A 27,949-nucleotide genomic window follows, 5' to 3' on the forward strand; every position below is an offset into this window, starting at 1 on the left:
TTGGATAGTTAATGCTAGTCTTCTGAGCTCCCCTGTTAGTGCTGCTTGGGGTGGTATTCTTCTCCAGCTTGTTAGCTGTATACCAGGTCCACGAGAAGGCAACAGAAATCAGAGTCTGAGGCAGTGTTGCAAAGACACAAAGCATTGTGGTTTGCTTCCCCAGAATCCGCAGCTTTGCAGCTAGTGACTAGTGACAGATTTCAGCAACACAATGACCCCATTCCACGTTGTATGTGCATAGGAAGTATTTGACATTCTTTGACATTTCACCACAATCCTCAACGTTAAACCCTTCCCTCTCCCAGCTTCCACTCTTTGGAGATGCTCCCGGAGTACTGGTTGTCCCTTTTCCACTGGGCACGGTAGGACCCATCACTTTACAGATCTGTCTAGCTCCCATAGTCCGCATTAATTTAGATCTTCTTTAATTTCTCTCAGTAGTGTTTTGAAGGTTTCACTGTAAAGTTCTTGACCTTCTTTCATTAAGTTGATTTCTAAGTATTCTTTTTGGTATTTTGAACGGGATTGCTTATTTTCATTTTTGGATTGTCCATTGCTAGCAATAGAAATACAATCGATTTTTATATATTGATCTTATATTCTTCAGCCTTGCTAAACTCATTTATTCTCATAGTTATTTTGTAGATTTCTTAGTTTTTTCCTGCACAGTAATATTGTCTACAAATAGAGATGGTTTTATTTCTTTCCAGTCTGTATGTGTTTGCCTTTTTTGTGCTATGTAGAGCCTGCAGTGACAATAGGAGTGGTCAGAATGAATATCTTGCTTTTAGTTCCTGGCATGTTGAGGGGAATGTCTTCAGCCTTCCACATTAAGTGTGGTATTAGCTGGGTTTTGAGGACCTCCTTATCAAGTTAAAAAGTTCCCTTCTACTTCTGCTTTGTTGAGAGTTTAGTCTTAAGCCTATTTCTTGTCAAATGCTTTATCTGTGGCCATTAAGACAATGACACGGCTTTTCTTATATATTCCATTAGTATTGTATATTGCAGTAGTTGATTTTCAGGTTGGAACTGACCTACTTGCATTTGGGGGATAAATTTTGCATGGACTTGGTGTATAGTCCTATTTATATGTTGGTGAATTTGGTTGGTATTTTTGTGTCTGTGCTTATAAGGAAGACTTCTGTAGGGGATGCTTTTTGTTTAGTTTTGTTTTTATGACGTCTTTGGCTTTACTCTTCAGTAGTACTGTCCTTATAGAAGGAGTTGAGACGTGGTCTTTCCTGTTCTTGGACAGTGTTCTTAAAGGATTTTTTTGTTTTGTTTTGTTTTTTTAAACATTTTACGCAGTTCTTAAGTGAAGCCATCTGAGCCTATACTTTCCTTTGTGGGAAGATTTTTAATTACTAAATCTACTTTTTTATTTCTAAATCTATACGGATTTTTTCTTTCTTCTGGAGTCAGTTGTGATCATTTATATTTTCCTGGAATTTCTCTGTTTCATCTAAGTTGCCTAATTTGTTGGCAGCATTGTTCATAATACCTAATATTTCCTTTGTGGTCCTTTATTTATATTTCTGCCGGACAGATAGCGATGCCCTCTCTTTCATTTCTGATATTACTTATTTGTGTTCTCTTTCTTCTTTTTTGGTTAGTCTAGTTAAAGGTTTATCAGTTTTGTTGATCTGTTTGAAGAACCAACTTTTGGTTTCATTGATTTTTTTTTTTCCTTGCTTGTTCTTGTTTTTGCTGTTGCATTGATTTCTGCTCAGATCTTTATTATTTACTGCCTTGTGCTTGCCTTGGGCTTAATTTTCTCTTCTGTTCTTGTTTCACAAGGTGGAAATCTTAGATTATTGATTTTTTTTTTACTTTATTAAACTCTTTTCTGAATAGGTGTTTAAAGCTATAAAATTTCCTTTAAGCTGTATCTCATAAGTTTTTATACGCTTCCCATATTCTTTCAATTCCAAATGCTTTGATTTCCCAGTACTTTTTTCTTTGACCCATTTTTAGAAGTGTGTTGTTTGATGTCCAGTTTTGGAAAATTTCTAAAATCGCTGATTTCTAATTTAATCCCTTGTGGTCTGTGAACAAGATTTTTCGGTCTTTAGCTTTCAACAGTTTGACTCTTATGTCTTAGGTAAAGATCTCTATATCTTGACTCCTTGCAGATTTATTAAAACTTGTCATGTGCCCTCAAACATGCTCTGTTGCAGTCAATGTTTTGTGTGCACTTGGAAAGAAGGTGTATCCTTTTGTTCCCGGGTGGAGATTTCTGTAAATGTCAGATAACTCTGGTTGATAGCTTTCAAGTTTTCTAGATCATTGCTGATTTTCTGTTTCATTTTGTCAGTTGTTGGTAGTTGGATATTAAAATCTCTAACTGTAAATGTAGAATTGCCTATTTCCTCTTTCATTTATATCCATTTTTGCTTCATATGGAGCACATACATTCATAGTTATATCTTCCTGAAATATTGACCCTTTTATCATTATAAAGTGTTCCTTCTAGTCTCCAGTAATATTTCTCCGTTAAAAGTCTGTTTTGTCTAATATGAATATGGTCACTCTCATATTGTTACTGTAGGCATGGTATGTTTTTTTCCACCCTTTTACTTGTAAGCTCTTTTTTCTTTGAATCTAAAGTGAATCTCTTACAGATAATATAGAGTTGCTTTTTTTAAAAAATCTGGTCTTGGGCACCTGGGTGGCTCAGTGGGTCAAGCCTCTGCCTTTGGCTCAGGTCGTGATCCCAGGGTCCTGGGATCAAGCCCCGCATCGGGCTCTCTGCTCAGCAGGGAGCCTGCTTCCCCCTCTCTCTCTGCCTGCCTCTCCGCCTACTTGTGACCTCTCTCTCTCTGTCAAATAAATAAAGTCTTAAAAAAAAAAAATCTGGTCTGATAACCTCTGCTCTTTGTTGGGAGTGTCTAATTTTTTCATATTTCATGTAATTATTCATTTGGCTGGATTTAGTTTATCAGTCTGCTAGTTGTTTTCTGTTCATCTCATTGTTTTGTTTTTGTTTCTCTTTTCCTATTTTCTCTTATGTTCAACACTTTTTTTTGCCTGTACCATATAATCTCTATGATCTTTAAAACTATGTCTTTGGATTATTTTCTTGATGATTGTTCTAAAGATTATTATATGTATTTTAACTTACCACAATCTACTTAAGTTTAATACGACCTGAATTCTAATCAGCATATCACCCGTACTCCAGTATACCTCCATTTTCTTCCCCCTTCCTTTGTGCTACTATAGTCATATGTATTGTATCTAATTTGTTAGGTGGGTATAGTACTATAATTTTTGCTTTATATAGTCTTTCATTTAAAGAAATTTGAGTAGAGAAAAGAAACAATTTTTTTAAAAGATTTTATTTATTTCTTTGTCAGACAGAGAGTGCATGCACAAGCAGGCAGAGTGGCAGGCAGAGGGAGAGAGAGAAGCAGGCTCCCTGCTGAGCAAGGAGCCCAATGTGGGACTCCATCCCAGGACCTTGGGATCATGACCTGAGCCAAAGGCAGCAGCTTAACTCACTGAGCCACTCAGGCGTCCCAGAAATAAACAATTTTTAACCAGTCTTTTATATTTACGCACATACTTACTATTTTCAGTGCTCTTCCTTTCTTTTCCTGTTTTTGCATTTCTGTCTGGAGTCTTCTTCCTTTCAACCTGTAAGACTTTCTGTAGTATTTTTTTCAGGCAGTTCTGACAGCAGTGGATTTTCTCAGTATCATTTATTTGGGAATCTCTTTATTTTGCTTTCATTTTTGGAAGATAATTTAGCTGGATATAGAATTCTTGGTTTTCTTATAGTGTTTTGAATGTGTCATTACCCTGTTTTCTGCCTACCATTGTTACCAGTGAAAAGCTACCCATTAATTGTATTATTATTCCCCTACACATGTTAACTTGTTTTTTTGGTCTTTAGCTTCCACTGATATATCTCTAAAGAGTTCCTTAATTGATACTAATTGGGCTTTGTTGAGCTTGAATCCGTAAATAATTGCTTTTCATCATATTTGGAATGTTTTCAGCCATTATTTTAAAAATATTTTTGTGCACCATCCCTCTCTGTGTCTCTTTTTCTTTCATCTTTTTTTCCTCTTTCTTCTTCAGTTTGGATAAAGTCTGTTTGATCTCTCATCCTTCTCCCATCTCAAATTTGTTAGTGAATTTTTCATTTCAATTGTTTTTCAACTCTAGAATTTTTGTTTTATTTGATAGTCTCTTTCTTTGTTTTTTGCTATTTGAGTCATTTTCATCATGTTTTCTTTCCGTTCTTTAAACACGGTTTTTCTTCCAACTTTTTAAATGTATTTTAATCAACTTGAAGTATTTATCTACTAAATCCAAATTATGGGTAAACTGAGAGAGCGTTTGCGTTGGCAGTTTTTACCTGAGTGTGACTCATAGTCTCCTGGTGTTTTACATTTGTTTCAGGGTTTTAATTTTTTTCTGGAAATTTTTGTTGTTTCAGTTTTGGGGGTGTGTGTGTGTGTGTGTGTTAAGCCAGTTGCCTGGATGTGTGTGTGTGTGTGTGTGTGTGTGTGTGTGTGTGTGTTTTAAGCCAGTTGCCTGGATGTAATCTGAGCAATCTTGTCAACCCCACATTGTGTGGCCAATGATTGCTCTGCTCAGCTATCTCCATCCCAATTCTTATCTTTATTTTTTTGGCCAGACTTTCTAGGGGTCAGTCCTATGTCTGCATAGTTAATCTGTGAGCCAAGTTTTGGCCCAGACACCTCAAGCCCGTAAGGCTTCCACCCTCTGCATCATATTTATGTTTGGTTTGGGTTTTATATTCATAGTTCAGACAGCTTTCAGGGCTGCCCTAGGTTTGAGTCTGTGTGAGTTCTCTCAAGTGTCTACTGTATGCGAGCATGTGGAGCAATCTCATTTCCAGAATCTCACTTTAAATTTCTAGCAGTTCCTCCATTCTGTCACCATAGCCAGGACCCCAGCCTCTGGCGAGGGGTCTTTTCCTGGCATGGGTTTTCTGCTCTTTGAGTCAGTGCAGCCTCCTTGATAGCCACACTGCAGCCTTTCAAGGCCAGCCCCACAGTGGCAGAACTACCATGCTGTCTGAGCTGTGGCAGAAGCAGCTCCAGGCAGCAAGGCCACCGACTTCCTCTCTTGTAACCCAGAGTTCAGCAGTTCTTCATGGGTATATGCTCCTCAGTCAAAGTTGTTTGCTTTTGTTGGATTTCCAGAGGCCCGAAATGGTGGATTTTGACAACTTTCAAGTTTTATAGTTGTTCTTTCTGTGGAAAGGATTTGTCAACCTTTTCTTTCCTCCAGAGAAGGAAGTCCCATTCTTCCAGGTCTAATTTGATCCATTAAGATCAGTGGATGTGATCAGCTGACTCCTCTTTAAAATACTTGGCTCCTGGGAACCACTTTGTTGGTTCTCTTCCAACACCGCTCCTTTATTCTTTCTTGGTAATCTCTGCTGGAGTCTCTTGTTCTGTCTTCTAATTGTGAGTGTCTCAGGGCCCACTCCTCAAACTCCTTCCCTTTTCTTTGGTATCCATCTTTACTTTATCTTTACTCCCTTCTCAATCGGATTTAATGACTTTCAATGCCTACAGATTCCAAATTTCTTTCTTGAGTGTGCATTCCAAATATCTAAATCAAGTGGCCTGTTCCTCATCTCCTCTGAATGTCTTTAAGTGAATTCTGTCTTCTCACATCCCAGTAAATGTCAGCTCCACCTTTTCGTTTACTCAGGCCAGGTATCTTGGTTAGCCTTCCCTCTTAACGTTTTTTCACATCTTGCATTTAGCCCATCAGGAAGTCTTACTAGCACTCCTTTAAAATAGACTCCAGATGTAGCAACTACTCACCAGCTGTACTGTATCACCACGCTAGTCCACGGGACACCTTCTCTCACTCGGATTATCACAGTAGCCTACCAGTTGTTCTTCTGATTCCACAGAGTTGCTGGAGTCATGATTCTGAAATGTAAAATAGATAGCATTCTTCCACCCAAAACCTTTCCATGGCTCCCATCTTACTGAGAGCAAACCCCAGACAGAGAATTGCTACGAGACACCCTCCACTCCCAGCTCGAGCCTTCTTGACCTCGTCTTCATTCATCCCTTGTTAACTCAGCCAATAGCCTTGCTGTTCGTCATTCGTACTGCCGTGGCTCCCCTCCTCCTGAGCAACCTCTCTGCCATCACCCTGTCCTCTTCCTGTGGTTTTCTCTTCTTAGCACTTATATATGTGTAGTATATCCCATATCTACTTATGTAGTTTGACTTTTTCACTTGAATGTAAGATAATAGAAATACTGTTTTTGTTTCCTCCTGTATCCTCAGCAAAAGAAACAGCGTGATGGAAGGTCTCCATATGTGTTGGTGGCCTGGATGGGATTGACGGATAGTGGAACTGGATTTTAGAATCCATCTGGGTCAGGGGCCTCCAGCCAGACTGTCAGGGTCTTGAGATCAGAATCTCTTATTTGGCAGATCTCAAAGCTCGTTTGTCCCAACGTAGAATCGCAAATATTGACTGCTACTTCCATGATAGTTTGTAGCTTGTGTAAAAATTACATTTGGCAATGTTGCTTCCTTCTACCCTTAAATAGTGTTACCTAGACGGGCTTTGGAGGAAATATGAAGGGGTACTTTCTCACAAAAAGTACTCGATACCCCGATCTGGGTCATGCTGTCTGTAGCTTTCATGCCAATGGAAGAAAACAAAGTTCCCATTACCTTCCCACACTGACCCCGAATTCCTCACTGACATTATGACAGATGCTGCTGGGAGCCTGCACTGTGGAGTTGGAGCACGACTTCCATAACAGCACCTGGGATCTCTGTGCAGGAGCTGAGATTTGGGGTTTGGCCCAAAGCAATTATATTCTGCTTCCTAAACGCTTTATTTGTTTTCCATTGGTCTGAGTACGTGTGTGCAAGAGGATTCGTGTGTAGTTTTAATAGTCTTTCGTGGGCTATAGAACGTTTTGCTGCATTTCATCCCAGAGTGGGTTTTATTCCTCTGGTTAGCAGAGGACTTGGAAGATTTTCAACAAAAGGCACCCTCTTGTTGAATCCACTTGTAATTTAGGAGAAAGCGTTTCATCAAACTGCATCCGTGAACTCTGTCACAGATGTTACTTTTACTGTGTGCCTGGCATATTCCAAATGTATTTAACTTAATTTTGGCCTGTCTTGGCATTTAAGTTTGGCTTTTTGGGTAGAACATTTAAGGTGTAAAAGTGCACACTTTGGCAGGGTTTTTATAATTTAAAATATGTGGAGACTTGCCTTTGTAGTTTCTAACTTTGCTCTTTTGCTATGAAAATAGGACCAGACTCCCAACCTCAGAAATCTTGGTTTATCTATTTTCAGTTCCTGAACAGTTTCATCTTTGTCTCTATTCATTTAATAAAGCCAGACAGTAAAGCATAGCAGCAAACATTCTGATTCAGAACAGGAATTTCTTTATTATTTCTTCAAGCTCCCTCTTTAGCATTTTTGGTTTGTATTGTCAGTGAAAACAACAAATGCTTTATTCTATTTTGAGGTATCTGAAGAATAATACGGTTGTTATGAATATGTCTTCATAGTTTTTCAGTTGTAGCAGCTGTGAAGGAGAAGTTCAGATTCACCCTTGTTTATACAATACACACATATAGATTTGATTCAATTTGTGATTTGTTTGTCAAGTATGCAAGAAGCAAGAAGCAAGTGCTTTTATTTTGTACCAGATACTGTCCTACTCTTATTCAGAACAAAACACCAGAAGTGTAACTTATTGGTAGGATTTCCAAATGGCTTAATCTTTAAAAAAAATTTCATCCATTTTTACTTGTGTAAGTCACATAAGAAAAAATGGGTAGATATGGGGAGTGTTTCCACTTCCAATAAAAGAAATCCCTTTACTCTGTATGCATATAGAATTCTGAATCTCACGTTGAGGAAGAGGATGGTATATATGGTCTCCACACACCTTCATGTATATATGTGTGTGTGTCACACACACACACACACACAGAGGCATTACAGTGCTTGAGAATCTGGTGTACTTATGGGAGGGTTTGCAAAATATGGATAGTGATGATGCTCTTCTGTGTACTTTTCATGGGGCAGGTGGAAATCCACATTTGCTAGTGACTTAAGTCATGCATTTCTTCTGTTTTTGCTCAGAAAATTAACTTACCATTTAACCCTTTGGAAACATGGCCACTGAAAATTCCTATATCTTAATTCTACCAACCTATCTCAAGAATAAATTGATGAAGACCTCCTAACACAGGATTCTACGAGTCATTGTTGAAAGAATCCAGAGCTGAGTGAATTCAGCGTCCTTGTTGAAAGAATTCAGTGGGCCTGCAGGTCCCCATCGTCCTGTGAGCAGGGCTCTGAGAACCTGCTAGAAGCCCTTGAGTAGGCAACCTTCTCCAGGGGTGCCATCACAGAGCCTGCAGCCTGCAGATTTCACCTCATCTGCTCCCCAGTGTGTGCCCGCGAGCGTCTGGGATCATTTCTTCGAGTTATTTCCTTGAGTTTATTCCTTCACTAAATCCCCGCATGCCGCATAAGACTGTTTTGAACCCTTCTTGGTGTTCATTGTTGAGTTGCCCTCCACGAAATAATGCATGCACCCCCTCAGCAGGTCAGAAAGTAGCTTCTTCACACCCTCGTGCACCTGACAGGCGACATCTTACGTGGGTGGGGTTAAACATTGTCCTAGGCTTGTTGCCGATTGTGTTTCCTTACCCGAGTTGCTTGCTCACGGTTCTGCTCCTGCTCTGTCACAGTGCTGACCTTACGGATTGGAAAGGGCTTTTTCTGCAATAAGATTAATAGCCTCTTCATCCATGTTTCTCATAGCTTGTCAGTTGTATTTGATGATGGTTCTTTTTATATCTGTCGGTCCATCTAGTCATGCGTTCTCAGAGTTTCGGTCAGACCCGCCCCTGCCGGCGGCCTTGGGACTGGACTGGGCAGGGCCTTCCGCACTCTTGGGTTGTGCGCAGGGCCAGGGCGGGTGGCTCTGCATGTGAGGACCGTGTGGGTCTCTGAAAGCCCAGCAGCAGTTTCAGATGTTACTTGCCACAAGCAGCTCTTCACTCCCTGATGCATGCCAGGCTGAGAGCTGCCTAGGTTTTTTCCTCTAAAGTTTGTTCAGTGAGGTGTGACTCCCACACAGTAGATACGTAAATGTGCAGCTAGATGCATTTGAACAGACGTGTACCGCTGTCCCACTGCCATCCTGCTAGAGATAGAACACATCCACATCAGCGTCCTTGTGCCCCCAGACCCCTCCTCCCACCCTCGCTTAGCACCCCACTGTGGCTCCCGCCCCAGCTGGCCACGGTCCACAGGTAGGTTTTGCTTCTTCTGGGAATCATGGAGGGCAGATCCCATTGTGTCTCGTGTCCTTTGCGGTGTGATCATTTTGGGGTTCAGACACGTTGTTGCACGAATCAATAGTAGGGCTGTTTTATCGGGAGTGGCAGTCCGTGGTGTGACTATACTTGATTTTGTGAATCCGCTTTCCTGTTGATGGGTGCGGGGCTGATGCACTTTCCGGCTGTGATGATAAAGCTGCCGTGCACATTCTCGGGTAAGGCTTTTGTGAACCTGTGTTCTGGCTCTCTTGGGTGAAAATCCAGGAAGAGAATTGCTGAGGTGGGAACCACCAGTTTTCCAGAGTGGTCGTGACATGTTCCACACTCGCCAGCAGAGTAGGGCCGGCCCTGGTGTTCTGCCTCCTCATCACCATTTACTCTCGTTTTAATTTTGGCCATTAGAGTCAGTCTTGGATGTAGATAACGTAAGCCTTCCAACTTTGGGCGTCTCTTTCAAAATTGTTCTGGCTATTTTAGGTGTAACGTTTTAGGGTCGGCTTTTCAATTTCTATTTTAAAAAAAGCTTTAGGGATGGTTTTTATTGGGATTGTGTTGCATCTGTATCAATTTTGGAAAGATTGACAACTAAATAATATTGAGTCTGCTAAAATGTGAACAGGAAATGTCTCACAGTTTATAGGTATTTAATTTCTCTCAGCCATGTTTTGTCATTTTCAGTGTAGATGTTTTAGGCATTTTTATTAACGATATTCCTAATATTTTGCTTTTTAATTCTAATAAAAATGGAGATTTAAAATTTCTTCATTTTCTTTTTTTTTTTTTTAATTTCTTTTCAGCGTAACAGTATTCATTGTTTTTGCACCACACCCAGTGCTCCATGCAATCCGTGCCCTCTTTAATACCCACCACATGGCTCCCCCAACCTCCCACCCCCCGCCCCTTCAAAACCCTCAGGTTGTTTTTCAGAGTCCATAGTCTCTCATGGTTCACCTCCCCTTCCAATTTCCCTCAACTCCCTTCTCCTCTCCATCTCCCCATGTCCTCCATGTTATTCCTTATTCTCCACAAATAAGTGAAACCATATGATAATTGACTCTCTCTGCTTGACTTATTTCACTCAGCATAATCTCTTCCAGTCCCGTCCATGTTGCTACAAAAGTTGGGTATTCATCCTTTCTGATGGAGGCATAATACTCCATAGTGTATATAGACCACATCTTCCTTATCCATTCATCCGTTGAAGGACATCTTGGTTCTTTCCACAGTTTGGCGACTGTGGCCATTGCCGCTATAAACATTGGGGTACAGATGGCCCTTCTTTTCACTACATCTGTATCTTTGCGGTAAATACCCAAAATTTCTTCAATTTCTAAATATTTACTACTATTATATAAAAATTGATCAGATTTTTAAAAACTTTTTTGATATTCACTTGATTTTTAAAAATTTTAATCCTGTGACTTTATTAAATTCATTTATTTTTCCTAGTAGTTGACTGTGGATTCCTTTATTTCTGAGTTTTTAAAATCAAGAATAAAAACATTGACTTTTCCTCACCATTTTTTAATTATGAAAAATGGTAAACATCGAAGTTGAAAGAATTTTATAGTGAACATTCCTATACCCAGTCCATGTTCTTCCATGAACATTCTGGTTTTCAGCCCATTCTCCATCCATCATCTCTTTGGTTGACATACTTAAAACACTGACTTCAGGGCACTTCCCCATAAAAAACTTCATTAGCATGCATCTCATTAACTAGAATCCATATTGTTCATAGGTTTTTTCTTTTTGTATAAAATTTTCTAACAAGGTGATGCACATCTTAGATACGATACCAGTTGCTGAGCTTAACAAAGGCACATATATACGTGTGCACTGCAGAAGTGTTTATCTAGCTAGAAAGCTGTCACCCCAGGAAGTTCACTGATTCCCCCTCCCAGTCCGTTCCCTACCAACCTTTGATTTTGCTTTCATTTTTTTGTGTAACGTGGTGCAGGGTTTTGGGGGGCTTGTTCAAGAATTTCCATTTAAATGGAATTATGCGATGAGTATTCTCTTGAGTAAGATTTTCTCATTGGGCATGTTTCTGAGGCTCAGCCATGTTCTTGCATGTATCACTAGCTAATTGGTTTCTGTTGTTAGGTGGTGTTGTCTGTACTTACCACACTGTGTTCGGTTACTTGTTGGAACTTTGGGCTGTCTCTGGTTTGGGGCCATTAGAACAGAGCTGCTATAAATAGCTTTGTACAAATCTTTTTGTAGACATATGTTTTCATTCCTTTTGAGTAAGTAATTAGGATTGGAATTACTGGATCATAGGGTAAGTATTTGTTTAGTTTTATAAAATGCTGTCAGACCTTTTACCAAAATGGCTATACCTTTTGAAAATCCTCCTGACAGTGGGCGAATATCTCAGTTGCTCATCATTGATGTGTTGTTAGCCATTTTAATGGATGTGTAGTAGTATCTTGTATTTTTTAAAATTTGTATTTTCCTCAGGAAAAATTATATTCATCACTTTTCAATGTGTTTATTGGCCATTTATGTATCTTCTTTTGGGAATGTGTACCCAGATCTTTTTCCCACTTCTTAATTCTATTTTGTCATTATTGAATGCTAGGAATTCTTTCTTAGACATCAGGACTAGTCCTTGAAGTTATCTTTAATGGATAGTATATCCCAGTATGTGGATTGTTTTATGCATTTTGTCAATATTGTGTCTTGATGAAGTCTGGTTTATCAGTTTTCTTTCTTCCATGTTAGTGCTTTTCTGTCATCCACAGAAGCTTTGCCTTCCCCCAAGTTGGAAAGTTGACATCCTATAGCTTTTATAATTAAGCCTATAATACATCTTGAATCAATTTCTGTGTATAAAGGTCGTGATAATGATTGTGATTCACTTTTTTTTTTTTTTAAACCTATGGATAGCCAATGTCCCAGCACTGGTTACTAAAAGGACTCAACCAAATAGGTTGCTTTGGAAGCCTTTCTCATCATAAGTAAATGAACGAATCCTATGGCCATGACCTGTCAGTGAGAGTCTCCTTTGGGCTCCCTTGCCGTTCCCTGTTTCATTGATCTCTCTGTAGACCCTGGGTCTGGGACCATACTCTTTGAAATCTTTTGCTTTATGGTGATGGGTCTTGAAGTGATGCCTTATGGCTACTTTTTTTTTCTTCCTTCAAGATTTCCTAGGGTTTCTTTCCAGGTTTGTTGCCTTTCCATGTGAGTGTTAAAATCTTTTTGGCAGTTTACACACACAAGTTTGCTGGGATCATTATTGGGATTGTCTGAATCTGTAGATGCATTTGAGAAAATTAATTAACAGTATTTGTTTTAATTCATGAACATTTTTTCTTTTAGTTTTACTGAGATAGAATTGACACACAGCAGTGTATAAGTTAAAAGTACACAGCCATAATGTCCTTACATACATCCAAAACTATTACCACAGTAAGTTAACAGCCGTCATCTCATGTAAATGCAAAAAAGGAGCAAAAAAATTCTTTTTCTTGTGGTGAGAACTTTTAGGATCTACTCTCTTCACAACTTTCAAATATACCATACAGCAGTGTTGACTATAGTCATGTTGTACATTAATGCACCAGTACTTCTTTATCTTACACCTTTCTGCCACCTTCATCCGGTCCCTGCCCCTCCCTCACCCCCTGCTTTGAACATCATTTAAGGATGTCTATGTAGAGGACAGCAGTAGTTTCTCCTGCCAGGAGCTGGGACAAGGACATTCGTCCTAAAAAATTCAGCTTCCTAAGCTCAATGTCCTCTCCTGTACCATAATCCATTGTATGTCCCTCATGTGTCCTCAGGAGGGAACTGGGGCTCTAGGAACTGTGGAAGAAGATGCTAGTACTCTGTTCCAGTTGCTTTGAGTAGCCAGAGCCCTGTTATCTATGACTCCGAGTCCCTTGCCTTCTGCCACATCCATGAAACTGGCAGGCTCACTCGTTAGCTTGCAAATAGGGTAAAATCACAGACCGGTCATGGTTGATAGCAGTTGCAAGCGGAGAAGGCTGTGGTTTTCTCAAAGGGGAGAAGGAAAGCCTCGTGGGTCAACTGAGGAGATTGGAGGAAGATCCAGGAAGATCAGTAGCTTGACATGTTGACCACATCCTCAGCCTGGAAGCAAATGGCCTTCTCCTTTATTGTGTGATAGTGAAAGGGAAGTGTGAGCTGCTTGCAGACTGACTCCTGACTGTGTGGTCGTGTTTGAACACGGCTGCCAAACGTTGCTCTGGTTATGTATGGTACCTCCTTCCCGGGCAGGAGGACGTGCTCATTGGTCTGGTGGGCAGATGGTTCTGGCCCTTCTCAGACAGCTAAAGGTGGGAAAGTCACAACCACAATGGGCAGAAAGCAGGCAGATTGTTACGACTTCGGCTGGTTCCCTTGGGAGGTGGGGGGTTGGGACTTGTTAAAGCAGAAAGAGCCGGGCAGCCTTGCTGCCCCTTTTCTCCAACACTGTGTCATGCCAACCTCAGGTCCACTGGGACATGACAATAAAAGGCTGAGTTGTTTTTTTTTTTCCAGTGGGTCCTGGCTGCCAGGGGGGAGGTTTGGCGTCTCAGAGAGATTTCCCAGAGACAGACAAATACCAGTGAGAAAACACTGATGAGGCAGTGACTAGTGTCTGTCGGGCTTTTGCTGCCCCAGATTGGATTTCCAGCACTGATGAAGGTGACGCACTAGAGAATGAGAAACCCTCAGAGTTTGAGATAAATTGTTGCTGTTAGCCCTACTGCCTGGAAAATTCCCCCCTGGCCTTTCTGCTAAAACCTTGTGAGATGTCGGGACAGTGGAGCATCGAATACCCATAGTTTAGTCACACGCTGTGAAGTTGCTGCTGAGCGCGTCAGGCCTGAATCAGCCAAATGTGCAAACTCTGTGGCCCCCGCTGGATGAGACTGCTGAAATCAGTGAGGTCGGTAATGGCCTTGCCACCTGCTAAGGGCTTCATTACAGTGGACCGAAAACACTGGAAGTGTGGTTGAGCCAGGAGCAGCCACCGTGCCACTTGAGTAGAAGGTGAATGTTCTTATTCACTAGTGCAGCACCTGACCCTCCCTCCACCTCTACTTTGACCCCAGCTGCTTTAGGGAAAAATGTTTAGGGGTCTGGCTGAGCCCTCCCTGTCCCCAAAGGGGACTGCAGATCATACACAGCCATCCTGGCATTCTAGGGAACTTTGGACAGGGGAGGAGCTCAAACAGTTGTGACTCTTTTGGGTAAAGCCACCCACGTCGCCATCCTGTCCGTCTTGCAGGAGTCGGTGGTATCTGCATCAGCTGATGCGCTTTGGCCAAGCTTTGTGGAGTGGGGAAAGAAGTTAACGTGACCTCCTGGGTGTTGAGCCCACTGGGTCAGCTCAGTGTAGTGTTGCTCTATATCTGAGTGTGTAGTAAGAGTTGATGCGTTATTATGTGCTTTGGACGTCCCTGTCCTGTTTCAGGGAGGACTCTCCCAATCAGAAAGAGCTGTGTGTAGAGTATAGCGTGCCTTTGGCGGTGTGTGAGCTCCTGCACAGTTTGCAAGTAGTCGGTGGGTTAGGGTTAGACACAGTGCCCCTGCCCTCTGAAATCACAGCGTTCATTCTCTAGGTTGTGTCCTGTTGGTGGGCATGTCAGAAGCCTTGGTCTCCAAAGCCCTGTCTGCGGTCTCATCACCAGCAGGAGTGGCTGATTCACCCCCAACAAAATTGAGAGGTCTCCTTGCTATGGAGAGGTCGTCAGGACTCTGTGGGCAGACTCGTGGTCTGGAACCCCATATGTATTTGACAATAATTTTTCTCTCCTTAGCTCCCACGTGAAAAAAGGAAGTCCAGCACTCTGTTGGGCTTTGGCTGTTGGAGACAGTGTGTGCCTCACATGGGCATCACTCTCCTTGGCCCTTTATGTAGGCCAACTTGCAAATCAGCATCCTCGGAGGCCGAGTCTAGCAGGTTGTGTTGGAAGCTGTCCAGAGGTCCGCAGCTGTCTTGGCTGCAGGCACACCCCTTTTGAAAAGCAGCTAGCTATTATTAGCTTGTTCTTACCTTGCTACCAGGCTCTTGTGGAAATTGAATGCCTGTCCCATGGAGGTCTTGTGACTCCCAGGTCCAGTGCTCTCATTTGGAGGTGGTGAATTTGGAGTCACTGACTAACCCAAGGGGAGGAGCCCAGCAGGCCTCGATTGTTAAGTGGAAATGCCACCTTGAACTAGATGCCGGCTCCTGGTGGCCTGTTAGCGTTATGTGAAAGGTGGGAGGAATCCGTATCCCCCACTCCTGCACTCTAAGCCGAGCCTCTGACCCAGTGGGACGCTTGATTCACAGAGTCCCCTGAGATGCCAGGCCTGGTTCCCTAATGGTTCAGCTGAGCTGAAAGCCGGTGTCGGGACCCGCTGCTGCCCCTCACCCTCCCCACCCATGCTCTTGAGGCGGGAAGGGTTCGCTCTGCTCGTCGTGGCGGTGCTCCACGCTTGGCTCCGTGCTCCCCTCGGCGAGCCCTGCGAGATTTGCGCGGACTCCTGGGCCGTGGCCTGGCCTTCGGTCTGCCCCTTGGAAAACTCTGGAAAACTCTGGACCATTTTGAGTCACTCGTGTAGAGGCCCTGCTAAGTGCCCGCTCTCTGAGACCAGCTGGAATCAGCTGCTGGTTGAGCCCGCACCATCCAGGCCGTACCAGACGTGATGACACATCCGCCATCACAGACGGAACTGCTTGTAAAGACTTTCCTGTTTCTCGTGCACGCGTGACCACTGCGTGTCCAGCGTCTATTCCTGCTCAAAGCTGACCCACTTTCCCGGACAGAGGGGAGCTACATCAGGTGGGCCCTTGTCCCACCTGCCCCCCAGCAGACTGGCTACAGGAGGCCTTTGGGCCCTACTCACAGCTGGCGGGTACCTCCCCACTGTTCACACTTTCAGGCTGCAGTGTTGCTGTTCTAGTCTGACCACCCCATGCTGGCCATACCATAGTGACCTCTGAAACTAACCCGTGCCATGTTTCCAAGCCTTCCAGACCACATGCGGCCTGGCCATGATGCACCTTTGTCTCAGATGCCACTTAGTAATAGACTTCCAGTTAAGGTGGGCCTTTCGTGCTCCCTGCCATCCACCGATGGAATATGGCATCATGGAGCACTGGCATGGCCTCCTCAGAAACCCATGCAAAGAGGTTTCTGACCCTGCCTCCTTCATCTCATCCCCTCCTCCTCTGCAGAGAGCAAAGCAGTTGGCTCACTGAATGCAGCTTTCCCCAGGAAGGGATCATTTCCTCATAGCTGCTTCCTGGGTTAGGATTAGGACAAAAGTTGTGAGACATTTTCTATACACCCATTTTGAAAATTCTGGATTCCATCCTGATCATTCCTGGGTATCTTTTTTCCCATAACAGCAACCGCAGACTGCCCGGGGTGACAGCTCAGCCAGTGGGGACTTAGGGAATTTGAATTTAATTTTGCTCTAGTTACCTGAAATGTCTTGCTGGACTGATAGGGAGAGCCTCGGTTACTAGGATAATGACCACTTAGTTTAGTCATCTGCCCACTGAGTTCCCAGCAGGGCCCACGTTGGCCAACGTGGAAAGACATGATGGCTCTTTGTAAGCTGCATAAAAATGCCCTCACTTCTCCAGCACCGGGCCCTTCCTTACAGAGGACTAGGGGCGGGTAAGGTGTGATTGACAAGCAGGTGCTGTAATGGGAACATGTGGTATTGGAAGGAAGGCACCAGTGCTGTTGGGGAGAGAGCACTTCACATCTCTGGAAGCACCGGAAACGGAAGGACATTAAAGACCCTTGTCCCTCAGAACCACCCCTAGAGTCGTCCTCAGTAATGGAAAAGCTTTGGTGTGGTTCTCCCAAATTTTTGCAAGAGACTTAAATGTTTAACTTTTGGATCTGCCTTCCTGGCCAGAACATTCTGATGATGAACTGGTGCCTTCCTCGTCACCACAGTGAAAAGTCTATCAGAAGCCACTGAGACAGCTAGTGACACCTTCAGACGTCAGCCCACCTCCTTTCTTAGAGCCATCACCATCGTTCCTGGAGGGCAGATGACTGCCATCTGGTGGACTAGACAAACTGGACAAGTTGGACGGACTGTTCTCAGGCAGTCCCTCCAAAAACAAGGACAAGACAGTTACTTGAACTTAGCCAGCTGGAAAGCTGAGTTGGAGGCACTTTCCATCTGTGCCCCCATGATAGAAGGGCCATCTGGGGGACCCCCCCCAGTCACTGTAAACCACACTTGCTAGAACCAGCATACATACCACTGGGGACTCTGTTTGTTTGAAATCCCAAAACTAGTATGTTTCTCTCCACAAACATGGTGAACTGCACTCCGAGGGTGGTCACTGAAGACTTGAAGTGTTTAAGGAAAAACAGCCAGTAGGTCGTAGAGCCCTCATAAGACAGTGGAGATCTCCGAAATGAGGCTACTCTTGATTACTCAGAGCAGGTTGCTGGAGGGATAATCAACTTACTGTGCATACAGCCTGCGGACAGTTAGCCCGACTATGGGAGCCATAGAACAGGCAGTAAGAGATTTGTTCCTGCCTTTCTCTGAAGTGAGCAGTAAAAATGCTTGGCTAGAAAGATACTCAGCCTCAACTCACCGTTCAGGGGTGTTGGACGCTGAAGTTGCTCTGGGTTTCCTCATTGTGGGCCAAGACAGAGTCTGTGCAATTACTAATGCATCCTGTTGTACCTGTTTTAATGCCCCAGAGCAAGAAAATCAATTCAGAAACTTAAGGGGAAAGCCATCTGGCTTTCTGAGATAGATCCTGATAGTTTATGGGATTTGTTCAGCCAGCTGGGTCCAGGACACTGGAGGCATGGTTAAAGACAGGACTGCAGGGTAGCTCATTCTGATGCCTGGAGTCCTGCAGATAGTAGCTTTAATTAAATGTTGTATGAGACAAAGTGAATGGATTTGGTCCCAGCCTTTAATGGTCCGATTGCTCACAGCAGCTGATGGAGTGGTATACTCAGGAAAATTTGCCAGAAACCAACACAGTGTGAATACAAGGGGTGGATACTGTTGGGGGACAGTCCTCAAGGGATCTTCATATGCATTTTCCTCTGCACTTCTGTATGTCTTGGGAACAGAGACTGTGCATTTGTCCTGGACTCTGTTCAATAATGTTGGTATAGCCAACAGTCTTGGAGACAAAGATAGTGTCTCCCTTCAGACCTTAGGGAAGATTTCCTTACAGCTCTGGATAATCAAGATAGGCCAGGCATCCTAACTGGTTGCTGGAAGATTTTGGTTTCCCAAGCTGAGAGTTTCTCTCCTGTCCTGCCTGCCCACTGATGAGCAGTTGTGACCTGGCCCTCTTTCTTTTGCCGGGTAGGAATTTGGGCTCAGGTAACTGGTACAAGCAAAGACTGATACCCTGACAATTGCTGTCGCTCTCAGTGAGAAAGTCTTTCTCTGATGAGTCTTGTCTTATACGAGCATTCGTGAAAATGGCAAAAGCTAGCTTGGTAGGTTACAAATAGGTAAAATTTCAGGTAAAAACTCTTCTTAGTTGTTGGAGATCTGTTGCAAAAAAATTCTTCCAGCTCTCATTTCTCTGAAAATGTCTTTATTTTATGGCTGCCTTTCTTTAGACAGCGTTTTTGAGATTAATTCACATACCAAACAGTTCGCCCATTGAAATTACACAGTTGAGTGGCTGTTGGTTTGTACAGTGTTCCCTCCACCACCACAGTGAACTTTAGAGCATTTTCATCACTTCAGAAAGAAACCTATATCCACTGGCTATCACCTGCTTGTATCCCCAGCTCTGTGGCCTTCTCTCCCCACCATTGCCCCCCACGCCAGCCCTAAGCAACCACTAATTTGTTTTCTGTCTCTATAAAATCACCTGTTCTGGACATTTCTTAGAAATGAAATCATATAATTTTATGGTCTTTTGTGACTGGCTTCTTTTATTATAGCATAATGTTCTCAAGGTTCATCCATATTGTAGTATATGATAAGGACTTTATTTTACAGCTGAATAATATTCCCTCGTGTAGGCATATATAAACTATTCTTTTTATCCAGTCATAAGTTAATGGACTTTTGGGTTATTTGTACCTTTTTACTCTTAAAAATAATGCTGCTATAAACTTTTATATACAAGTTTTGCTGGGGACAGAAGTTTTCTATATCTTGGGTAGATACTTAAAAATGAAATTGCTGGGTCATGTGGTAACTGTATATTTAACTTTTCGGGGAGCTGACAGATTGTTCTTACAAAATGGCTGCGCTGTTTTACACCCCCCACAAACAGCATATTAGATTCATTTCCTCTACATACTTGCCAGCACTTACCTTTTTTACATAGTCATCCTAAGTGGGTATGAAATGGTATCTCCTTGTGGTTATGATACTCATTTCCCTAGTGGCTCACGATGTTGTGCATCTTTTCATGTGCTTATTGGCCACTTACATATCTTCTTTGGAGAAATCTCTATTCAGTCCTTTGTCATTGTTAAACTGGCTTATCTTTTTGCTATTGAGCTATAAAACCTTTCATATTCTCAATAAAAGTCTCTTACTAGATATAATTTGCAAAAACATTCTCCCATTCTGTGCATTGTCTTTTCACTCTGGTGGGGTCCTCTGAAGCACAGAAGTGTTTCATTATTGACGTTCAGTTTATTCTTTTGTTGCTTTCTCTTTTAGTGTCATATCTGAAAAACCATTGACTAATCCAGGGGCACAATGATTTGCACATATGTATTCTAACAGTTTCATAATTTTAACTCTTACATGTAGATCTTGGATCCATTTGAGGTAAATTTTTATATGGTGTGAGGTAAGAGTCCCAACTTGATCCTTTTGCTGTGGAAATCTAGTTGTCCCAGCATTATTTGTCCAAGACTGTTCTTTTCCGTCATTGAATGGTCTTGGCACGCTCGTAGAAAACCATTTGACCATTACACAAAATCGTTATACAAGGGTTTATTTCTGGGCTCTCTTTTCTGTTGCATTGGTCTCTATGTCTGTCTGTATGCTGGTTTCACACACTTTTTGATTACTGTAGTTTTGTATTAAGTTTTGACATCCAGAAGTGTGAGTCTAACTTTGTTGTTCTTTTTCAGGATTGTTGTTCTTTTGAAGAGCTATTCTGAGTCCCTTGCAATTCCATATGGAGTTTAGGATTAGCATGCCACTTTCTGCAAAGAAGTTAACTGGAATTTTAGTAGAGATTGCATTGAATCTTTAGGTCAGTTTGGGAAATAGAATAGTAGTGATATTGTTATTTATCCTGATCCATGAACATGCAGTTCTTTTCCATTTAATTATTTCTTTGTTTTAACAATGTTTTATAAATTGAATGTTTCTGTGTAACAGACTTGTATCTTTTTTGTTAAATTTATTTCTAAGTATTTTTTCTTTTTTGATTCTATTATAAATGGACCTGTTTTCTTAACTTCATATTTGGTTTGGTCATTGCTACTGTATGCAGTGGATTCAGTACACTGTGTACAATTTATTTTTGCATATTGATTTTTGTATTCTGTGATCTTGCTGAACTTGTTAGTTCTAATATTTTTTATTGGACTCCTTAACGTTATTCTACATAGATCACGTCACTTGCAAGTAGAGATAACTTCTTCCTTTTCAGTCTGGATGCTTTTTTATTTCTTTACTGATTACATGGGTAGAACTCTAGTACAGTGTCATGTAGAAGTGGCAAGAGCAGACATCCCCGTCTATTTTCTGATCTTAGTGGGGAAAGCATTCAGTCTTCCACCATCATGTGTGATGTTAGCTATGTGATTTTTGTTGATGCCTTTATCAGGTTGCGGAAGCTTCTGCTATTTCTAGTTTCTTGAGTGTCATGAAGACGTATAAAATTTTCTCAAGTGCTTTTTCCGCATCTATTAAAATGAGAAAGAAAAAAAAGAAACGTGATTTTTTTCCTCTTTATTCTATTAATGTATAGTAAATTACATTAATTAATTGATTTTCAGATGTTAAGTCAACCTTACATTTCTGGGATAACTCCTTCTTGACCATGATCTTTTTTTTACATATTGCTGGATTAAACTGCTAGTATTTTGCTGAGAATTTCTGCATCTAAATTTATAAAAGATACTGATCTCTAACTTTCTTATTATGTCTTGGATTTGTTATCAAGGTAATACGGCCTCATAGAATGAGTTGTGAAGTGTTCTGTCTTCTCATTATTGGAAAAGTTGGTCTTCATCTTTCCTTTAAAAATTTGGTAGAATTCACCAGAGAAGCAATCCAGTCCTGTGCTTTTTTCTTTGTGGGAAGTTTTTGTTTTTGTTTTGTTTTGTTTTTGTTTTTTTGTTTTTGTTTTTTTTGTTTTATAAATTCAGTCTTCTTATTTGTTAAGTCAGTTTCAGGAGTTTCTGTCTTTCCTGGAATTGCTCATTTCATCTAAGTTAACCAAATTGTTGCACACAGTTGCTCATGGTATTATAATTCTTTTTATTTCTGTACTGTTGGTAGGTAGTTCCCTCTTTCATTCCTGATTGTAGTAATTTGAATGTTCTCTATTTTCTTGATTAATATAACTAAAGTTTGGTCAGTTTTGTTGATCTTTTCAAGGAAACTTGGTTTTGTTGATTTTTTTTTTTAATATTGCTTTTCTATTCTTTGTTCTATGAACTTATACTCTATTACTCATTATTTTCTTCCTTTTGAATGCTTTGGGTTTGGTTTGCTCTTTTCCAGTATCTTTTTTTTTTTTTTTAAGATTTCATTTATTTGATGGGAGGAAGAGCTGAGGGAAAGGGACAGACAGACATCATGCTGAGCAAGGAGCTGGCACCAGGTCAGTCCCAGAACCCTGAGACCATGACCTGAGCTGAAATCAGGAGTCCGACACTTAACTGACTAAGCCACCCAGGCACCCCTTTCAGTGTCTTAAGGTGGATGGTCAGGCTATTGATTGGAAATTTTTTCTTCCTTTTCAATGTAAGCAATTTACAACTATAAATTTCCTTTTCATCTTGGTATGTTGTATTTTTGTATTTATCTTTAGGGATTTTCTAATTTCCCTTGTAATTTCTTTTTTGCCCCACAGTGGTGAATTTCTCAGACTTTTCTGTTAATTTTCATTTTCACTCCATTTTATTGGCAATGAGACTTTCTATAACTTCAGGGAGCCTGCATGGCTCAGTTAAGCTTCTGCCTTCAGCTCTGGTTATGATCCTGGGGCCCTGGGATCAAGCTCTGTATCAGCCTCCCTGCTTGGCGGGAAGCCCGCTTGTCCTCCCATTCCTCCTGTTTGTATTCCCTCTCTTGCTATCTCTGTCAAATAAATAAAATCTTTAAAAAAAAAAAAAAAACAACTTTGTATGACTTGAGTCCCTTCAAATTTATTGAGGCTCACATTATAGGCTGGCAGAATGTTCCATGTGTGCTTAAGAAGAATCATATTCTGCTGTTATTGGATAGAGTGTTCCCTGGAGAGATGTCTGCTGGGTTTTGCTTATATATGGTTGGTGGTCTGGACTTCTCTTACCATGTTGGTCTAATGTTTACTCTATCCATTACTGAATGTGTAAATCGAAGTCTCCAACTCTTACTACTGAGTTGTCATTTCTCTTGTTACTCTTTTGTCAGCTTCCTGTGTTTTGTTCACTTTTATTAGATATGCTTGTAACCGTTATATATTTCTGTATGTTACAGACCCAGCAGCACAACTGTGTATGTGTTGTTTTATATAGTTGCTTTTTAAGTAAGAAGAATGCAGAAAAATACGCATCTTGAACTTTCAGAATTACATAATTATCTTTACCAGTCCTCTTTGGGTTTTTGTGTGTGAATTCTGGTTTATCTGTTTACAGCCCAAAAAGCTTTCTTAGGCGTTTTTTGTAAAGCAGTTCTTCAGGCAACAAATTTTGCTTTTATTTATCTGAGAGCGTCTTTTATTTTGTTTTCTTTTTGGGAGAGGGGGTGGTTTGTAGACCTATTTTTTCACAGCAGTTTTAAGATTCCCAGCAAAATTGAGCAGAAGGAACAGAGTGTTCCCGTGTACTTCCTGCCCCACTACACGGACATCCCTGACCGGAGTGATGCATTTGTTACAGTTGATGATCCTGCACTGACAAGTCCTATCACACAAAGTCCGTAGGTTACCTTAGGGTTCACTCTTGGTGTTGTACGTTCTGTGGGTTTTCACAAACCTATAATGACATTTATCCACCGTTATTGTATCATAGAGAATAATTTCACTTCCCTCAAACTCTTCTGTGCTTCACCTAGTCATCCCTCTTTCCACACCAACCCAGACAAACACCCATCTTCTTGCAGTCTTGATGGTGCTGCCTTTTCCAGAATTGTCATACAGTTAGAATCACACAGCATGGACCCTTTTCTGTTTTCATTTTTGAAAGATAGCATTGCTGGATATAATCTTCGCTGACATTGCTTTCTTGTGGTACCTTGAATGTTGTCCCACTGCCTTTTTCTTCCATTATGTCTGGTAAGAAGTGAGCTGTTAATCTTACTAGAATTCCCTTGCAACTGAGGAGTTATTTTCCTATTGCTGCTTCCAGGTTTTCTCTTTACCCTGACTTTTGGTATTTTAACTATAACCTGTATTTTTGGATCTCTGCATTTTTTTTAAGATTTTATTTATTTATTTGAGAGAGAGAGAGAGCATGAGAGGGGAGGTCAGAGGGAGAAGCAGACTCCCCATGGAGCTGGGAGCCTGATATGGGACTCGATCCCAGAACTCCGGGATCATGACCTGAGCCGAAGGCAGTCGCTTAACAGCTGAGCCACCCAGGTGCCCCGGATCTCTGCATTTTTTATCCTAAACTTGGGGGAAGTTTTCAGTCATTTTTACAATATTTTTCTGCTTCTTCATCTCCTTGTGTTCCCCATTGTACAACTGGTGTGCAGATGTGTATCTCACATTTCTTTGGCTCCATTTCCTTTCTTTATTCTATTTTTTCTCTTTGTATTACATAATTTCCATCCTTTTTTTTTTTTTTTTCTTTTGTAGGTTGATTGATTTTTCTACCAATTCAAATCTGTTGAGCACCCATTATTAACAAGCTTTTCCTCTTAGGGGCCCCTGGGTGGTTCAGTCTAGCTGAGTGACTCTTGATATCGGCTTAGGTCATGATGTCAGGGTCAGTGAGCTCCAACTCTATGTCAGGCTCTGCACTGGGCATGGAGCCTGTTTAAAATTCTCTCTCTCCTCCTCCCTCTGCCCCAGCCCCACATCCTCTTTTTTTTTTTTTTTTTTTAATTCTTTTAGTCTTTGTACATTTCAACTCCAGAGTTTCCATTTGGTTCTTTTTGCATCTAGTTCGATAATGATATCCTTTGAGGTGATACTATCTTCATACTTTACTTCTGTAAGCATGGTATTCTTATCTGAAGTCTTTGTTGGCTGTACCTGGTATCTCTCTTTTCCCAAGCAGTTCCCACTAGCCTGTTTTCCCTGGTGTCTAGGCCACTTGTTCCTGCGTGTTTTCATGACTTGTGATTTTTTTGAAAACCAGACATGGTGGGTTGTAAATTGCAGCTGGTCCATATATTGGTTTGTCTTCCCCGTCTCTGGGACTTACTTTTGTTGCTACTTGCTTGGTGGTTGGTTTTGTGACTTGGCTAGACTATTTTAGTGAAATCCATTACCCATACTCTGTGAAGACTTCCAGGGACTCCTCGGTGGGCACAATCTTGAGCAAGTCCTGGAAAAAAAAAGGGGGGTTATAAGGCTCTCTTTGACTCTCTCCTTCTCTGGTTCTCTAAGGTGCTACCTTTATTTGGTATTACACCTAGCCTGTTGGAATCAACGGATACTGGTTAGCCACTCCCTTGTTTTTGTTTTGTTTTGGTTTTACCACATCTGGTGCCTCAGTTGCTTAGCAGTCTGATCCAATTAAATTTGGGTAGGGGTGTTTGCTGAGACCAGTCCTTAAGATTTGTTGTATCCTAGGAGGGCTCTTATTAGCTGGCCTTTCCTGGTGACTAGGTGAGTTGTGGTTTAGCTTGTTGCCCTTCATTATCATTTTCAAGAGCATCCTTAGGTTTTAACTAACACAGTCAGTTATTTTGGGGAATAGCTCTTAGGGATTACCTCTTCCCCAGGACAAAAATCTCTGAACCACTGGTCTGGGTGATGAATAGAGTGGTGGCTTCTGATTTCTCAGCTTGCCTCTGCCAACAGAAAACTTCTCCCCTAAGAGTGACTTGGGGCAGAATTGGTCACAATCCCTAGTATTTTTGCCTGTTACCCCTGGGATAAAGCCTCCTTATGAATAGGGGCAGGGTAGAGGAATTGAGTCCCTCATCTCTCAGTCATACTCATAAAAGGCTTTTACCTCTTCTGCTTTGAGTGGGAGAGGAGGAATGCTGGTAGTAGCTTCTGTCCTGGTGTCATTTGATAAGCCTTGATTGGGAGCGAGAGCCTGTATCCTTAGCTGCACTCAGAGTGAGCTCCTGTAACACTGAACGGGAGGGTAGGTGGGGAAAGAAGTGGGTCTTGGCTCTGATGCCATAAACTCTCTGTTCTTATTGAGTGTTAGTAGACTTTCTTGAATAAATGTTCCTTCATTTGCTCAATGACCTTAGGACAATTTCCAGAGACTTTAGGTTTTTGTGATTTTGTTGTTGTTGTTTGGGGAGGGGGTGTTTGTTTTTGGCTTTGGGGTGTTTTTTGTTTGTTTGTTTTGTTTTCTTGGTAATAGTTTTCACCAGCTTTGCTTATATGGTTGAAGAATGTGTTTACAGAGCTCCTTATTTATATTGCCATCCGGGAATTGGAACTCTACATTTGCTTTTGAAATATATATTTTTTTAAAAAATCTGAGTTGACAGGTTTTTCCTTCAGTGCTTTTAATATGTTTCCTTTGTCTCCTGGCACCCATGCTTGTGGCTCTGTCTGTAATGCCTTCTCCTCCTACCCTCTACCCCCTGGCTAGTTGGTGTTACCCTTTTTCTTGTTGGTGGTGGTGGTTTTTTATTTTTAGGTTTGATTGTGATGTCCATTGGTATGGTTTATGCTGAACACCTGCTTTCCTTCCAAGAATCTGGAATTTTGATCCATGCCCCTGTGGCCAGCCCCTAATAAAAAGATTCTGGGCAGGAAGTCCTTAATGAGCTTCTCTGGTAGATAGCATTTTGCATGTGTTGTGACAACTTGTTGCTGGAGGAATGAATTGCATCCTGTGTGACTCCCCTGGGAGAGGACCCTTGCAAGCCTGTGCTCAGTTTCCCTCAGACTTTCCCCCACATGCTTTTCCCTTTGCTCATTTTGCTTAGTATCCTTTCACTGTGTTATATCATAGCCATGAGTGAGACTGCATGCTGAGTCCTCTGACTTCTAGTGAATTCTCAAATCCTGGAGGTGGACTTGGGTGTTCCCGACACACAGTTGTTTTCCTCTAGCCTGTTGTAGTTCAGGAATCCACCTGGGATTTGAGAGGGTTTATAATATTGTTTTGGGGGACTCCCCCTTCTGTGGGGCCTTCCTGTCTGTGATCGCCACAGATTTCTAGTGCTCTGTCGTCTCCTGACTCTGCCTTCTGACTCCCAAAGCCTGGAAGACTGCACTTTCTGCATGAGTCCTACCAGCAGCAGACTGGGGAGTGCAAAAGCCTTTGGGTTCCCTTGTTTAAAGAATCCATTCCCTCAGCCCCCATTTTCTAACAGCTTTTGGTTTCTTTACAGTGTTGTCAAATATTTATATTACTCCTTCTTGCAGTGGAGCTGCCTGTGTTTTTAATAGTTAACAAACATTCTTAGTAATTCAGGCAACTTTTTCCTGTTCTTAATAGTAAACACAGCTCTCAAATGGCTGGTGAAACCCCTATCTTCCTCGTATGAAGAGCTGTTACTTTTCAAAGATCTGCTAGAATTCTTTGATAAAAGCGGGGGTTTTGTTTATTCATTTTTTCCATAGTGATGCTCTGTTGTTCCAAATTTTCCAGCCATTGGTCTAAGACCCAAACCTGAGAAAAGCTTTCAGCATTTCTTGTGGTTTCAAAGTTAATCCTGGCAGCCTGCTCCCACTGTTCTGGCTGGGAGGAATCATGACAAGTATTAGCAAGCAGCATCTCGCTGACAAGGTTATCGATGGTGATACAATGTGCCAAACTTTTCCTACTGTGAGTATTTTGCAACTTTGGTCTTTTCTTATAAGCTGATAACATTTGCATGCCTTGCCCTGATATAATTTCTAGGCTGTTTGGTATTTAATGTAGCAATAGCAGATTTACTCTTTCTTCCTACTTATCTTCAGCTCTTTAACCAGTTTGGGCTCCTCTGTGGGTGTTTGTTCCTGTGTCAGGGAACCTTTGTCCATCCTTTTCTGGCTCCTGCAACTCTATAGCACATTTCAGCACATTCCTGGGACCACAGATACCAGGATGTGCTCTGAGGTAGGTGAAGTGAATTAGGTCTTTGGAATGATCTTTTGATTAATTTCACTGCTTTGCAAACCACCAGAGGACACTGTAATGTTAAGGAAAGCCTTGTTTTATTTGTGTAACATCTTGGCTGTTTAGGTTGAGTTTTAGAAGGAAATCCTAACAAAAAGAACTTTGGTCAGTTTACTGTACCACAGGTAGTCAAAGCTATTGTGATTCAGATTCGCCAGAATTTCACTGCACTTGTGATTGTGGGTAACATAGCAAAACAATCTAGGTAATTTGCATAAGATTTTCATGCCGTTCT

General features: G+C 41.7%; 1 protein-coding gene across 3 annotated transcripts in view; it reads left to right on the top strand.

Annotated features, from left to right (window-relative positions):
* The window catches only part of CDYL (chromodomain Y like), a 182,988-nt gene that overhangs the window by 74,258 nt on the left and 80,781 nt on the right, over nt 1–27,949 (top strand). The window contains exon 1 of one of the 3 annotated variants that reach the window (XM_032861494.1): nt 27,628–27,654. The exons of the other annotated variants lie outside the window; for them this stretch is intronic. Within the exon in view, the coding sequence (XP_032717385.1) occupies nt 27,643–27,654 (12 nt within the window). The 5' untranslated portion in view covers nt 27,628–27,642. Of the gene's footprint in view, nt 1–27,627; nt 27,655–27,949 lie in introns of those variants that run through there. 3 annotated transcript variants of the gene reach the window in all.

This window comes from Lontra canadensis, unplaced genomic scaffold, assembly GCF_010015895.1.
Source record: "Lontra canadensis isolate GAN:19392208 unplaced genomic scaffold, GSC_riverotter_1.0 scaffold21, whole genome shotgun sequence".
Classification (NCBI taxonomy): Eukaryota; Metazoa; Chordata; class Mammalia; order Carnivora; family Mustelidae; genus Lontra; species Lontra canadensis.